Source organism: Pygocentrus nattereri, chromosome 18 (genome assembly GCF_015220715.1).
Source record: "Pygocentrus nattereri isolate fPygNat1 chromosome 18, fPygNat1.pri, whole genome shotgun sequence".
Taxonomy (NCBI): domain Eukaryota; kingdom Metazoa; phylum Chordata; class Actinopteri; order Characiformes; family Serrasalmidae; genus Pygocentrus; species Pygocentrus nattereri.
This window is the reverse complement of record NC_051228.1, coordinates 14,742,666-14,759,721: the sequence shown is the minus strand read 5'-3', so window position 1 is coordinate 14,759,721 and position 17,056 is coordinate 14,742,666. Positions and strand designations below refer to the sequence as shown.

General features: G+C 38.9%; 2 protein-coding genes across 5 annotated transcripts in view; one reads left to right on the top strand and one right to left on the bottom strand.

Annotated features, from left to right (window-relative positions):
- The window catches only part of rasgrf2a (Ras protein-specific guanine nucleotide-releasing factor 2a), a 39,101-nt gene extending 35,434 nt beyond the window's left edge, over window positions 1-3,667 (bottom strand). For 3 of the 4 annotated variants that reach the window (XM_017693709.2, XM_037547538.1, XM_017693710.2), the window contains exon 1: window positions 3,003-3,665. In XM_017693709.2, coding sequence (XP_017549198.1) covers window positions 3,003-3,281 — 279 coding nt within the window. In that variant the 5' untranslated portion in view covers window positions 3,282-3,665. Of the gene's footprint in view, window positions 1-3,002 lie in introns of all 4 variants that reach the window. The other variant, XM_017693712.2, reaches the window with a different exon arrangement.
- Window positions 3,668-11,317: 7,650 nt separating this feature from the next.
- ankrd34ba (ankyrin repeat domain 34Ba) lies at window positions 11,318-16,659 on the top strand. The gene is made up of 2 exons (XM_017693580.2): window positions 11,318-11,429; window positions 14,608-16,659. Exon 2 carries the CDS (start codon window positions 14,653-14,655, stop codon window positions 16,306-16,308), a length of 1,656 nt encoding a protein of 551 aa, XP_017549069.1. The 5' UTR covers window positions 11,318-11,429; window positions 14,608-14,652; the 3' UTR covers window positions 16,309-16,659.
- Window positions 16,660-17,056: the final 397 nt, after the last annotated feature.

Genomic DNA, 17,056 nt, shown 5'->3' with positions numbered 1-17,056 from the left:
TGCATTCGCTTTTGCTTTTCAGAGTACTCTGGAACTTTCTGATGCTTGGTTTGTTTGAAATTTTACTGAAGAGGCTTTTACTGAAGAGACATATGGTAAAAGTTCATAGAGTGGCCATTGCTAAGAAGGAGGACACATAATAGCATTTCTAATTTTCCATGTTGCATGACTATAAAGTAGGGTTACTTGCTGTGATGATAGCTGGCTGGCTGAATACTACTGAATACTACCTGAATACTGTCTAAATACTACTAAACAACAAAACTGATAAACCACTGAAGTGACAGCAGAAATATTCTCTTTTGCACAATTTTTTCACTATTTACTGCATTAGCATTGTGCCTTTATTACAGCTTCCATTCTTTTTAGGTGACTTCCTTTCAGTTTCTGAAAGAAACCTACAAGGATATCTCTCCATGTCTCCAAAGTTCAGTCTTTGAAGTTAGAAGAACAAAGTTCAATCTTAGAAGAACTATTCTTCTTCTCTCCATCAAAGTAATGACAAATATATTGTTGTTATTTTTCTGAGAACAATGCATACGTTTGAGAACAAAGCTGTTTTATTCATTTCAGATAAATGCTTTATGCACTATTTATCTGACTGAGACAGTTTTGGTGGTCTACTAGATCTTGCACAGTTATTAGTAGTCCCAATTTCTCTATATCTTCCAATATTTTCAGTTTGTTTTTACTCATTTTTCTATGACTTCTCCCTTCTTTAACCAAGTGGCTTATATAATCAGAAATCAGAAATGTCCTGAAAAATGAATATCTTGTACTTATTGGCTGTTTAGGCTGGAAATTAAAGGAATGATGGGTGGTCTCTGACTTTTGCACAGTCCATGAAGTAATCCAATGGGTAGACTTGTGTGCTGAAACCAACATGCCTTCCTAGCCCTCCTTTCTAGCTCACCTACCAAAAGAGCTAAGGGCTATTGTACTCTGTATATTAAACCGCCTATAATGTCTATTCGTAATTGTCTCATAATTACAGTATATCCAAGAAATTATGGAAGTATTTAACTATAGGACTTTACATTCACAGGCACTGTAGCTGTTGTAAGAGTGCATGGAGACATACAGGGAGCTGCTGGCTTTAGTGTGTGGCCGATAATCTCAGAGCTGTCACAGGGAAAGAGAGGGGGCAGGGCAGTGCACACACATCTGCTGTACAGTAAGCTAGGCTAGGCTGAGTACGGAACTAAATAAAAGCGCAGGGAAGTCTGAGACAATGGAAATGGTCTACTGCAAATAAAAGTCAGGCTTCAAGTAAATCTAAGCAAATATCACCACAAGAGTGTGTCGTTAAAAATGGTGAACGAAAGGCAGCCTGATAATACACATTCCCAAGTTGGGGGTGATCCATGGTGGCAGCACAAGATTCCTTGTCATTTATAACATAAATCACAGTAGTACATTATGTGTTTAGCGCATGTTGTCCTTTTTATATTCCAAGATCTCCTTTTCTTTCTTTCAGTTTTTGGAATTGAGAAACAAGAACATTTTGTGTGATATTAACTCTTGGAATCAACATCAAATCCATTTAACCTAGAATCGGAAACTGAGACGACTCCAGAATCTCTGAAATAGGCCTACTTTTAGGTATAACACTGATATTCAACTCATGAAATGTACTTTTGAGCTGACTGACAGATCTTAAGCAGGGTATCTACTCTATCTGAGCATTTTACTCAGGGATAGATGAAGATGGTGGGAGAGGGACATGAAACATTGTGGGACATTATTGGTTAATACTTTTCCCCTGATGGTGTATGATGATGTAAATCCAAACTCAGAGGCACGTTTTGTCATCTCACTTTGATCAGAAATGCAGCAGAAAACAAGAATTTTGTCTTTTAAATGGTATGGTATGATGAATTGCGCTTAAACTGACCCTCACATTAACTAACAAGATAATAAAAGTCTGTTTTGATTTTGGGATGACATTAAAGGCCAAAGTAACCAGATTTACTTGTTGTTCACAGAATGTCCAGAAAAAGAACTGACAAACCAGTAACAAGAAGTGAATGGAAGAGAACTGTCTCTTTACAATCAAACACAGGTGCAGCACTCCAACCAAATGCTAGCGTTTGATCATGTTTGTCCGGTGGGTGTGCTCTGGCTATAAAAAGTCCAGTAAAATTTCAATAACAAACTTTCACAATTCAACCTCGTAAAATCCGACAGAAATACCAGATTGTAACACATTTGTGACAACCCCTCTGGCTCTAAAGGCCAGCACACACCCACCAAACACAACCAGAGATGGTGTGCTGTGCTTGTGTTTTAATGTTGGCAGAATCTAGAACCCTCTCTCCTCCTTCACTTCAATTTCACTCCAACATTTTCTTGTCAGTTTTTCAGGAGGACAAAGCCGTATTTCGCAGTTCAGCCACATAACAGGTAACAGACCAACGTCCAGCCTGTCCAGTAGGAAAAGAACTTAGGGACATTCCTGCTAGACAGTCTTCACCTGTAGGCTTCAGTCATTTGGCTAACTGTGAAAACTCCGCTGGACATCTGTAAACACTGCTATTTGTTTAAGAATGTTTGGTCAGTGTGCTCTGATAAATGTCTTTTTGTTTATGAATTAGTTCGTTTAGACCAGTGGTGTCCAATCCTATCAACAAATGGCCAGTGCGGCTGCATATCGAACATGCAGAGCACACCTGGTTCTACCTGCTTCATCAGCTGGTCAGCACCATTCCGGCCTTTTGCAGACAAGACTGGACACGCCTGGTTTAGACGGGCAGTACGAACGACACTGCAAATCTGAATGAAACACGTTTCAAATCGCAGATTTTGCGAACCGTCCAAGATCTTCAAGGCACTTCGGAGGCGAGCGCACGTGATACCAACTTCACTTTCCTCCCGCCTCGCGCGCGCGCTCCTGCGCAGAATTTCTCTTCAGCACGAAACAGAAGACGGCAGCTGGAGCTCTTTAGTGTGTGAAACAGAGCGTTCATTATAAAAGCATGTAAATGTGAAAGTAGCCTGCAAACCTGCTGCTTATCCGAGCTGTCTCTCCCCACGGCGGACACTTTCGGCGCGGGGACCCGCTCGCAGGTGCAGCCCTCCAGCAGATAAATCCCCGTCGGTCTGGCGCTCTGCTCGTTCTCGAAGTAGAACAGGACATTCTGGTAGAGAGCGAAGTACTTCTCATTCCAGCGGCTGTTCTCAGCCGTCTTCTTGCTCAGGTAGCCGCGTTTTACTCCCTCTTTGCGCGCGATCACGGACAGATAGAGTGCGTGCCCCTCATTGTACCGCACACTTTTCTGCATTTTCCAGCTCGGTCTCTCACGCCCCGTCACACGAGCCCATGGTCCTCAGCGGTGGTCGAGATAGCCTACTTTAAACGGGAAAAAGCGAGGTGAAAAAGATCACCCAGAGACTGTCGAAAACGCTGGGGAAAGTTGCCCACACGCAGACAACGTTACCCGTCCGAAATGGACCGTTAAAACACCAAATCAGCCCCTTACAGCTTTTACAACGGCGAGCCCGGATAAGTCCACAAAATTAAAACAATTTCAGCCACATTTACGGGCTTTTTTATTTCGGAAAGCATCGTAAAACAAAAACAGATGCAGTGAACAGACGGTAAAAACAGAATCACGACCGAGATCAGCGGTAATCGGCTTTGATACCAACTTAAAGAGACAGCTCTGTTTACGCGGCGGTGTGGGGAGGATGTGCAAGGCTAACTGCATCCCAGCAGACACAGCGGAGACACGGAGCTGCTGTTGCTATAGTCATAAAAGCTAAAAACCAAACAATACACTTTCAGTGTCTCGTAAACATGTATTTTTGAATGTTTAAATGTGTTTTGTTCCACTCTCTGGCAGTAATAAATGCTGTGAATCCATGCGACGATACTTTTAAAATCTAGGTTTGATCGACACTCGTCACACTTTGAAAGAACAAAATAGTGCCATGAATCAGACAGTTTCGTGTGTTTTTTCCCAATAATTATCAGTTTTCTAGCAAGTTCGCAGGATTGTTTTGGTGTTGGTGTTTGGTAACTTAGAACAGAAAATTTGCTTAAGGTGCCCTAACGTTAGCTGAACAGCTTCTTTTGTTGAGCATTAAGCATTTACAGTTCAGACCCTCTTAACAGTCCATTTAAAGTCAGTGGCTACAACGAAGACAGGCCACTGCATAAAACCTTTTCTAATAGATTAATAATAGAATAAATCTAAAGGTTATAGATTTATTTGCATAATTTTGAGGTCTCCACATCAACTCATCTCTAAGCAGCTCTGAGCTGGTTTTTGAGCAGCTGTTACAGCAGCTGGAACTGAAGTTTCTAATCATATGCTTGCCTTATAAAACTAGGGGTAATGTATGAAGATCTACATAATACACATTTTTAGTTTTTGAGCCACATTCTTTCAAGTTCAGTGTTCTTTAATACAGAGTAAAGGCAGCACAGAACTAGCACATTTACTCCAAATATAACTATTGCTCAAAATACATCCCAGGCCAGGATTCGAGACATTCAATTTCACATTGGTCATGTTTGTGGAAACACAACTGATCATAATTAATCATTTCAAGGGGGGCATGTAGTTAAAACTACAGAAAGAGTTGATTAAAATTTTACCACAAAATACACACATTATCACACCTGTTCATGTTACTACATGCATTAGTAATGTGCATGCATTATCACATGTCTCAGAAAGGCCTAACTGTTCATTTTATTTACACCAGACAAAAAAGAGTAAAGCAGAAAAAATGAGCACTGTCTGGGGGCCAATGCAAAACCAGGACACTAGCACAGCCTGCCTGCAGGCCGTAGAGTAGCAGCTGTGTACAAAGACAAAAATAATTTCTTCTCTCACTCACTTGGAGCATTTAGTCATGCAGCAGTTTCACTGGTTTTCATTTGTGACCTTATAGCTAAATCATTACTATTAAGACTTATTCTTTTATAAAACAAACTGATGTGGGTCCAGAAAGTCACCACTGAATTTCATCATTAATAGCATTACACTAGAGGTAAATGTGTAACCGTCATAATAATATGAATACCAGCCGTATTAAAACATCTTAAATATGTGGCAACTCTCTTTTAGCCAGTGTTTGTGCTGAAGGCAAAGGCAATAGTGAAGGATTATGGTGGATTACTAGTATGTCTCTCAATCCCAAAAATAGCTACATGCTCATAAGTCTGTAAAATGGGGCTGCTATGGCAATCTATTTTGTTGATGCTTTGTTTTCAAACAGATGCCAATGGAAAAGATGAACAACTCTAAAGATAAGCCCAGGCCAGAGGGCCACTGCACCAGAACTACACAGAAATCCCAATTTCTAGCCATAAATTAAAGATCCTCACTTAAAGATACCCCAGGTCCTCCAATGAATTTGTAATTTACAAAAGGAAATATGATTTACATGAAGCAAGAACGTGTTTTAATTTACCATCTAATACAGTCAGCTCTTCATAAGTGGTCACCAACCCTCCTCCTGGATGGAGATCTACTTTCCATCCTACATCAAATGATACCACCTTCTAACCTAACACTTATGCATCTGATAATCCAGCCAATCAGAGACTTGTGATGAAGTTAATTAGCTGGAGCAGTTGTGGCAGATAATGGTTGGAACTAGACACTACAGGACAGTAATTTTTTCAGGACCAGGGTTAGTGACCACCACTCTACGCAATTTTCTGTTCAACCATAAGCTGAGGTTTATGTTGTGGTTGAAAAGTTTTCAAACAGTGCCATCTTGTCGCAGATCTTTAAAAATCTATTAAAAAAACCTATTCAAAATAAATGACAAGAACAGTTTCAGGAAACCAGCAACCTGACCTTACAGAAACTCACTCAGGGGACATTATTAGTATAAAGTGTCTGTGTAAAGAGTACATTTCACTCTAACATATGGATGATGATGTCCCTGAACAGCAGCCAAGACAAAAATAATCAAACCTGTTTATGCTCACTGCTGCACTCCTGAGAAAATTGCTATATAATCAAATATATCTAAAATGTCTCTTAATTTTGCTGAAAATAGTGGCTTGTAAATGTATACCACTTCAGTGCCATTGCACAATAATAAATAAATAAATAAACAAACAATTCCATAGACATTGCATTCCATTGCAATATTGTCTCAGCAAAGGTCCCTTGAAAATACAATGTATTTTGCAAGGGAACTTTGCTAAAAGAGAACACAATTAGAACCATTAGGTTCCTAATTTTTATTTAGGTTCCTAGAACCAGTAGGAACCTAATTACTTTCTAATGGGAATTGAGTTAATGCTTACCATTTCAGACCATTCGATTCCTGTAGGACCATTAGAACCCTTTAGGAAATCATCAAATGCATATGATATCAGTCCCAGAACATTTGTTAAGTCATTAGAATCCTTTTCACAGTTATATAGGCCCATCAGGAAAATTCCTAAATACCATTACTATGCTAATGCTATTGGACACCATCAGGAACATATAGGAACCAACAGAAACTTTTAATATTTTCAATTTTTTCAGCAGGCAATGCTAAATTCTCCCAAGGGAATGCAAAATTCTTGAGAGGGAATGAAAAAACTATTGGGAAATAACAGAATACCATAAAGTTTTTTTTCTAAAAAGGGCATACTATGGACGACTTACATTTTATTTCTCATGTATTTAATTAAAAGATGACAAAATTACAACAAATCACTTGTATTAAAGTCAGTGACTTCCTATAAGGCCATTAAATGTTCTACTTTTCACAAATATCACTTTGTTGTGTTTTAAGAGCCATTGATTTGTGTATCCTGCCTTCCGCCCGAAGACTGCTGGGATAGGCTCCAGCAGCCCCCGCGACCCTGATGGAGAAGCGGCTTGGAAAATGGATGGATGGATGGATGTTTTGGCCTAAAGCTTGTCATCCAGGCATATGGATGCTACAGATTATGTTCATGATTTCTGTTGTTTCATTTCATAAATAGCATTTTATGTAGAATTTTTAAACTCAAGATATTTGTTTATTGATAGAGTAGAAATCAACAGGTCTGTCTGACCTTGTGAAGAATGAGAGATGTTTTGGGTGACTATCTGGGTGACTTTATACTTCTGTACTTCTACTCTTTATTAGCAATGTTAGCTCCAGTGCTAAACTAAAAATTTGAACACCAAACATTTATTTGCTGATCAAAGAGAAAAACTGTGTACATTTTTAACCAAACTATTCCTTTCAATATAGTGAAATTTTTCACTAGTTATTTTTTATTAATTGCTTAAAACATGTTGTGGTACAAAGTGAACCTCTGATCAATTTGATAGAATAATAACAGTGATCAGAGCACTAGCTCACTCCTGTCTATCTGTTATATGCTCAATTTTCACTATGTGGCATGCAGCGTAATCTGTGACAAGCACTTTGTGCATTGTACAGTACTACAAGTAATGAATGTGTTTTATACAAGCAGAGATTGGTCTGTGCTATTCCAATAGCACCAAATAGCAATAGCCGGATGAATGCTGTGGATACTCATTCATGTGAAGGCTCCCTTTATTAAAGATTCTTTTGTCATCAGAAGGTACCTTTTCTGTTCACTGTACCCTGAATAGGGGCCATCTGCCTCCCTCTGTCCCTGCTTCCACACACTTAGGACAAAGCCATTATCAGCTCAGTTGGGACTGTTCATCCACATACTACAGGAACCAGTTGTTATTTTAAAATGCCCATAAAATAAATTTTCTTCTATTCTTTTTCTAGTAAAAGAGTAGAATGTACAACTAAACAAACCTACTGCTCCCCTTGTGTACATGTCATATATGTAAAGTGCAAATACAGCTCATTTGAATTTTGAAACATTTTGAATTTGTTCATGATCTCACAACTACGATTTTACATAGGATCACATATTCAGCCTACAACAGTTGAAACTGAAGACAGTGGAGCAGAAGATATAGGGAAAAACATAAATATAAGCTACATATTACAGTCATATATATCTGATGATATCTTTCCATGCATAATCACATGAAGCCAGCTGGCTACCATGCTGGTACTCTTTCTACATACTGTAAAGTAACTGGTTGTCTGTCAGATATAACAAAAATGCAGAGATGTTTCCTGCAACTATACCCAATTTAAGGTTTGAGACAAGACATCATGTGTAGGAATCTATATAAACATTTTATTCTGTTGCTTTAACAGTCACCAAAGAGTAACTAATGGCCTAACATTGCCTATGCTACAGTATCTAAAATATTCTATGTGTTAAAACTGTACTGAATGTAGTTTTTATTAGGTGCTGTTTTGCTAAAAGTGACCTTTTTTTTTGTTTTTTTGGATTGTGCAGTAAGATTTAACATGGTATCCTATTAGTGTACAACCTGTAGACCTATAAAATGATCTTAAAATGGACTACACTGCAGGCTTTTTTATACTGTACAGAGGCATCAATAACCCAATAACCTATTACTATCCTAATGATGATGAACCAAATCAAATCAAATTTATTTATATTGCGCTTTTTACAACTGATGTTGTAACAAAGCAGCTTCACAGAATTCCAGTAAAGACAAAGTTTTGACATGAATGTAAAAAACCCTCATAGCTGAGGAAGAAACCTTGGGAGGAACCAAGGCTCACAAAGAGGGACCTATCCTCCTCTGGTCAAGCTACCTACAAAGTTATTATACTACTAATAGTAATAGTAGTAGTATTAGTATGATTAGAATCATAATAGTAGTAGTATTAGAATGAATAGAATTAGTATTAGATGGAATTAGGTTTGTTATGTGAAAGCTATATAAATACATAATTAGGCCTAAATGCAAATATATCTTTCCAAAGGTTTCAGCCATATGAAAGGAGTGTCTGAAGTGATCAGACTGTGTTAAAAAGAAAGATCCACCCATAACTACATAGAGATGGATATTATAGTAGGGCTGCAGTGTATAAACCTGAAGTGGAATGGATATTTTAGAGTTCAGTGGTACAGAAACCATAGGTATTGGTCTAAAGTGATGTGTAAAAAATATTGAACAGATGAGTCATCCTTCACCATGTTCTCACCAAGTGGGCAACTGCATGTGCACAGGTACCAAGAGCATGTTAGAGGCCTGAATGATTAACTCCTATAGTGAGGACTAAATGGGCATGTTGGATCACTAAAGTGTTTGAAGAGTAGGAAAATGATGCCAATCTGAATTTATGATAGATAGATAGATAGATAGATAGATAGATAGATAGATAGATAGATAGATAGATAGATAGATAGATAGATAGATAGATAGATAGATAGATAGATAGATAGATTCAACTTTATTGTCATAGTTCAGTACAAATACAAGGCAACGAAATGCAGTTAGCATCTATCAAAAGTGCAAATAGTAGCAATAGTGTGAAACAGACAGTGCAAATGTGCAATAATAGGCATAAATATAACATACAGACATCTGTGAAATATATAAAGAATATATACACAATTACAAATATATCTATGATGAGTATGATATATAATATATACATACATACCATAAACACAATATATTTGGTATGTTGCATACTGTTAGAGTAAACAGTTATATGTTGTATTGAATATACAGCGATCTCTACTACAATCATCAAAACACCAGCTGAAAGAGTAGCTTTTGGGAGAATGGTATTCCATCCCTAAGGCATTTTGTTCTTTAATTTGTACATATGTTTATATCAGTCTTAAAGGCACAACAACAAAAACAACCTGTTTGTATGGGATGCAGGGAGATTTAAAAAATGATACTGTAAGCGTAATGCAAATTTATTATGTTTACCCACACTGATTTAAGTATGAAAAAACACACAAACATTACAGATGGTCATGGAAAAACAGAAATAAGACAAAAGTATTTCTGTATTTCTATTCTATAAATTGTATGAAAGTTCTACTCAGACTGTAAAGTTTATAGAGGCAAATACAGAGTGGTGAGGCAAACCAAACGAAGGACAATCATGTGTGTATTTTTCTTGAAGCTCACAGGGGCAGCAAAAAACACAGTCCAGCACTGATGACGTTCCATCATTTGAAAGTGACCCTGAAAACTGAATGCTTGCGACTTGCTGTAATGTGCAAGTAATCATCAGCTGGACTTGAGTGACAACCTCCCTTTGCTTTCTGTGCACACAATCCCATGAAACAAGTCACATGTGTGGCAATCCTTCCCTTCAGTGGTTGTCATGGCAATGGCATTGCTCAAGTGCACTGAAACTACACCATCTCACCTTCCACTCAACCTGGCGACAGTTAACATAGATGATAAAGCTGCCTTTTATTTTAGAGCAAGGCAGATACACAAATCTCATGATTTCAAGAAAAGGACAAAGGCTTTTTGTCAGAGTCATTTCCTGCTTAGTACAGGCCCTGAAATACACTTGATGTCACCGTCATCTGCTTTGTCTGAAAAGTTTAAGACTCTTATGTCATACGGACCTGTGTAAAGAACACCAAAGGATGTGACCACCACTTATCAGACTTAGAGATGATACTGACATGAACTCTGCATCATCACAAGGAAGCAATGTGGTACAGAACAGAAGAAATAGATGGAAAGTGCACTCACCATCCACTTTATTAAAAAACACCTACTTTGTTCTTCCACTTACTGAGCATTTGATGAGATCCACCTACTTTAAAAGTCCACTATAGGGGCACATTACTGATTACTTTGATTGTGTCTGACCACAGGAACACCATTGACCAGATAAGAATTGGGTAGTGGACCATTTTCAACACAGCATTGACACTGACATGGCATAGTAATGTGCATGGTGCTGGTACAAATGATGTTGGGGTTTTTACAAGTGTCGGTGTCAGTGCTAGGCTGAGAATGGTCCACCACCCAAAATATCTAGCCACAAACAGCTCTGTATTCAGAAACTGACCACTGATGAAGCATCAGTAGATAGGCTATGGCCTCTAACTGTACAATAAGCAAGGTGGATGTACAATGGCTTTCTAATGAAGTGGCCAGTAAAGCTGCTGGGAATGTATTTGTGGCATTGGAATAAGTCTCAGGTTTTTTTTTAGTCTATGACTGGGCCCATAGAAGTATTTTTTAAAAGCATTTTGTCTGAAAAAAGAACTGTTTTGTCATTGTTTAAACATGCTGCACTTGTCAAAATATTAAGTGTTACATTGTTCACACTTACAGCATATTAAAAATATATGTTCATGTCTGTGTTCTTGCCATAAATTCAAGATCCTGTATGTCTAATAGTTTTTTCTCTGCTCATTCTCTCTCTCTCCCTCTCCCTCACAATACAGCTCTCGGCGTGTGAGTAATTCTGCTCATTGTTGCTCAGACCTAACCAACGTCACACCTGCTATGCACGCACACTCTATTACATTTAGTCAACGTTCAGACAAACCAGCCGGAGCAAACCAGCTTTAACACAACCAACAGGACACCAGCAGCACTAACATCTCTTCACCAGCTTTTTGGGTAAGCGCTCCTCAGCATGCCTTTTAACCAATGTTGTATTTTGTTGTCAACAATACGATTTTTTGCATACACATAAGGAATGTAGGAAAGAGTATTCAAAATAGCACAGTGTAGTATTTGATGTCCATGAACAAGTAAAAGCTCCAGCCAAACGGGTCTCTCATTTTCCTCTAAGCGCTGCTGTTGTTTGAGGACAGCACTGAGAGCATTTTGAATAGCTATGCCTTGATGAGAATAGAAACACTCCGCGACCTCTTCAAAATCTCAAGTGTACATTCAACATGCCTTTTAACACATTACATACTCCCAGCACATCTTTCTCCACATTGCAAACCAAGTGCATACCAGACTTTGGTTCTGTGGATCATTTGCATTTTCCTACAAGCCCCCCCCCACTCAAATAAAAATACAGCGGAACAGCTGGAAGGGGTTGCAGGGGCCACGCCACTCTGTGTTCAACTTGTCTGTTCCTGCTCTAAGCCTTACACAAATGAAGCTTTGTAGGTCCTCCCGGTGGAGCCTTAGAACACTGCTGACATGGGCAGAAGTTGCTTCTACACTCATATAATGCACAGGTGCTCCATGGTAAATGGGTGCACACTGCTAATAGCAATCCTTTCTGACTATCATGCCTAATGTTTTTTTAGTTATTATTACTGGATAACATATTATAACAGTATCAATGACAAAGACTAAGATACAAGTTTATCAGGTAAAAGTCACATTCAAAGTTTACATTTAGTAGCCTTTCTATTGCTGCACATTTGTTACCCCCAGCCTACTAAATCCATCAGTGGAAAAGACACACCATAAGACCACATACATCATAAAGTAAACAAGGTAAAGACTTTATTAATGTCATCCTTTTCTTGATTCAGTTTCTGTGACATGGCCTTATCATTAAGAATAGAGACAGAATCTTCTGGTGCACTTAATTACAGTAACAAAGCTTTATTTTTCTCAAATGAAGCCCTACTTTGTAGGGAATAGTGCTGACTCATGAAGTGCTTTCATGATTCTGCCCACAATCCCAGAATTAACTTACCTGACCAAATGGTCTTCTGTCGGATGTTCTAGACAGTACTGTTCTCACACTGTGGTTATGCACATCCCCTCTGTTTGAGTTAAGGCCAATTCCAGGAAAACCAACAAAAGCTGTACATTTGCTATCTCCTCGATTGCCTTAACACACTCAGTCGTGTTTGCCGTGTGGAAATTGACGGTCATTACGTGCTATCTGACAGATAGGGCAGCTTGAAAAAATAAGCTGCAATTTCACCTCCTCTTTTACTTAAAGCAGCTAGGATGCTCATTTTGTTGACTGAATGCATATCTGAGAAAAGCAAATGTAGGATAATTTGGCTTTGCCATTGCCTGTGATAATGGAATAAATAGCATATGTGTTGTATCATATGTGTAGATTTAAGGAGGCAGTGGGGTCATGTCATCTCCAGTGTTTGGAGAGGAGCGAATAACCCCTTTCCCCTATTCCAATGAACATGGAAGTCATTCAAATTCATATTCACAAAGTCATATTGTGTCATAAGTTGTCATTTGTTCAGTAATATAACTATGTCATAGTATCATGTTATTTTGGCCAATTGTCATGACAGATAAAACTATATAATGTCATGCACATGTTAAGTGTACTCTAGTTCCATCATGACATCAAATAAATTATAATTTGACATGACAATTAACAGTAATAGTAACATGACTCTATGATATGAACATAATTTCTTGTGGCAACTCATATGGCATGTGCCATGACATGTCCAACCAAATGTTTTTTTCATTCAATTGGGTGTTATTTTGTACTTGTTTGATGAACATTAATGGTAACACATTAATGATGACACCCAAATTGCAAATTTGTCCAGACAAAAACCCAGTAATTTCTGCAGAATACTGTACAGAATTGTACTAAAGTGCCTCCTTAACACAGCTTAAGGTAGTGCCTCATATTCAATTGACAAGACAATTTGCAACATTCTGTCCAACTGAGTGTGGCCCATGTATTCAGACATGTTTTATGAAACAATGAGCTTATCTGAGACATGATGTTCTGCAAGCACAGGGTGCAGTGCGGAGAAGGTAACAGCAAGGACAACTGACACAATGGGCTTCACAGTGATGCCATCACTCAGGAAAGTGAAAGGGAGGCTGAGCTATATACTTACACTGAAAAGGAATAGTACTTCAAAAGATGTTATGTTGTGTTGCCAGCAAACAATGAAGCCAAGGTTTTTGCCTCATTTTACAGAATTCACACAGCTTGTTGATAAAATATTACAGAGAAAGCTGGGTAGGCAGTCGTAAACTAAGCCTGGTTAAATACAGAGTTGCATATTTTCCTCATCACTTTAGACTAAGGTAGTGGTTGTTAGTCTTTGGGACCCTGTGTGTCTCTTAAAGAGGAACTCAAAATGTTCTGAATATTTTGGCATATTTAAATTGGTGAGATGTACACAAAGTCATTTAGAGTGATTTGATGTGAACTGGTGCACTGTAGAGAAACTTACAGGATTTCTTTACAGTGGTTGTGATAAGAGGATTATTTATATATGAATAATCTTATATTAATAATAATTAATAATCATATAATTGTAAGATTAATAATCTTAAATAAATAATCTTATGTTAATAATCTATATTTGAAATCCATGGATTGCAAATACAGTCATTTTGTTTATAGTTATTTTATTTATTGAACAGTGAACATACACAGGTCCTCTGAGTATTTGTACTTTATGTATGCTCTCCATGTACCTCTACACAATAAATGGACTTCATAAAATATGAAGTATCAAAACTGTTGTAAACCAAAGTCTCACGCATTATCCTAAATGCTACAGACCTTAGTTTCTAGTACCAACACTGTGAACAATTGCACCAAAATGGTGCATTCATAGCAAACCTCTCTGAACTTTGTTTACATCTTAATGATTAATTAATACAGAAAGCGTTGGGGTAATTACTCATTAATTCGCTGATGAGTTGAATCAGGTGTGAATCCTATCCTGCAACGCTATAGCAAAACAAAGTTGGTCTTCTAGGATTGAGGTTTGTGTGGTTTAAGGAGGTAAATATAGAGAAGATGAAGAACAATAAACCAATGATGAAGGAATAACAGAATGAAAGAACTATGAAAATACTAAACATTGTACTATCTTTACAGGCTGTGATGGAAACATTTGTATAAATCACAGTCAAAGAAGTGAGGATGAATGGTGCACAGGTAGTCCACACGGACAGCAACTCTCTACTCAAAGCCGTTTACCTAAGCCGACTCCGCCTGACACGCCTTCTCCTAGAAGGTGGGGCTTACATAAATGAGAGCAATGAGCGTGGGGAGACACCCCTAATGATTGCTTGCAAGAGCAGACACACGGACCCCCAGGGGGTTCCAAAAGCAAAGATGATAGCATATCTGCTGGAGAGCGGGGCTGACCCAAACATCCAAGACAAGAGTGGAAAGACTGCCCTGATGCATGCCTGCCTAGAGCAAGCTGGACCTGAAGTAACGTCCTTGCTCCTGGCTAGTGGGGCTGATCCCTGTCTGAAGGACCACACGGGTTCTTCTGCTCTGATTCATGCCATCCATGCCAGTGATGAGGAAACGTTAAAGCTGCTAATGGATGCCTGCAAGGCCAGAGGGAAAGAAGTCATCATCATCACTACAGACAGACTTGCTTATGGAAGGCAGCTGCCCAAACAGTATCTTAAGGTTCCTTCACTGGCAACACCAGAACAATGGGATAATCTGAATTCCTCCTCAGTGCCTTGTGCTTCTCCTTCTGAGATACACCTCAGTACATCACCCCAAGGGACAGACTCCTCCAGCTCCACAGAGCATATGTTCTCATTTCAGGATGTGCAGAGCATTGTCAACTCCCAGCCAACCTCTCCGTCTCACCATCAACATCTGGTACATGGAAGCGTGAACAAGCTCTATCATCTCCAGAGACTACATTCAGAACCCTGGCTCAAGATCCCTCAATCCTTTCTAGCCCAACAGCAAGCCAAAGGCTCCTCTCCCATGGAAGAACTACCTGACATAACACCTGAGGAAGAGCTTGCTTTCAAAATGAACAGATTAGCTTTGGACTCTCCTCTCTCACGTCACTGCAGCATGGACCTCAAAGAAGCAGCCAGTTCGAGCCAGACCTTACTTCAAGAAAGCAATGCAAGAGAGGGTGGATGTTTAAGACCAGAGGAAGCACTAACTTATAACATGTCCTTTGATGGTTTATCTTCACTCCACTCTCTCTCCCATCCAAACCTTCACTCCAAAAGCAGTGCAGAAGTGCTGGTCACAGAGAAGGACCCAGAAAAGTCTTTCCCTAACCTAGCAGTGTCCAGTCTCTACAACATCATCTACCGCCGAAAGCTTGGAATGGACCACTACAATTCTGATTCCCAGCTTTCACTGTCAGGCAACTCCCTAGAGGAACGAAGAAGGCAGCTTGACAGGAGACAACTTGTGACCTCACGCTCCTCCACTTTGATAGGCTCTCATGAGTCTCTTGAGAATAACTCACTGGCATATATACACAAGAGACATCCAGTTAGTCTCGAGCGCAGGGGGTCGGGTGCTCTTCTCACAGATCCCACTTCCCACCCTCGGCCCGGATTCCTTCCACCACTGAATCAGCACCCTCCAATCCCTCAAATTACTGGAGCATGCAGTTCCACTGCTCTCTGCTCCAGCAACAAACCAGCCTCCGGTTTGTTGACAGGCACAATGCCCTATCTCCCCTCGGCTCCAGCTGGGTTTCCAAAGGATCTCAAGACCAGGAGAATGCTCATGAGAAGGCACTCCATGCAGACCGAGCAAATCAAACAGCTAGGTGACTTCAAGGACATCTTTGGTCATTGACTACTGAAATACACTTAACCATTTACTGCATGAGCTATCAAATTATGAATTGTATTCAATTTAAAAATGGCATGGAAAGAAAATGTAAAAAACCTACCTTGCATTTTGTTGCCAAATGACAACAGTGTATACCAATGGGACTGTACTCTGCTATGCATACAGAGGGAAAGAACCAATGAAAAAACGTGCATAACTGCCATCTATCCAGGGTTTTCAATGGAAGTGTATTCATTTACTCCCATTGTATACTTTAAAGGCTGCAGTTCCATTGCTGCATGCTGTTGTCCCAAGGCAACAATTGTATTTTATCACTTTACACAAAAACCCTTAAAATCTAAATTTGTTTTATTTATGAGAAAATAATTTGTATAAATAAAAATTTTAAAATATTAATTATACATACTCTTTGAGAGGCCTAAACTCACCATGTGATGTATGTGTGACAAAAAAAATGCAAAAGCAGGAAAGCATGTAATTACATAAAAGTATACCATGTCACGCAAAAAGCCCTTTATTTCTGTAAGAAAAGATAAATATATACTTTTATTTTGTGGACAGCCAAAAAAAAAACAGTTCATATGGCAACACAGTGCAGTAAAGGGTTGAGTTGTTGGTGGTGGAATTATTGAAAAGTTGTAAGAATAGAATTTTTATGTTTAAACACTACTAAGAGATTGTTATAAATTACTGCGTGTGTGGGGAATGGGGCTGTCAGAAAGTTCACACCCCCTTTTCCATTGTTTAAAAC

Coding starts and splice junctions, on each gene's coding strand:
- ankrd34ba (XM_017693580.2), top strand. CDS start 14,653: ATGAATGGTGCACAGGTAGTCCACACGGACAGCAACTCTCTACTCAAA.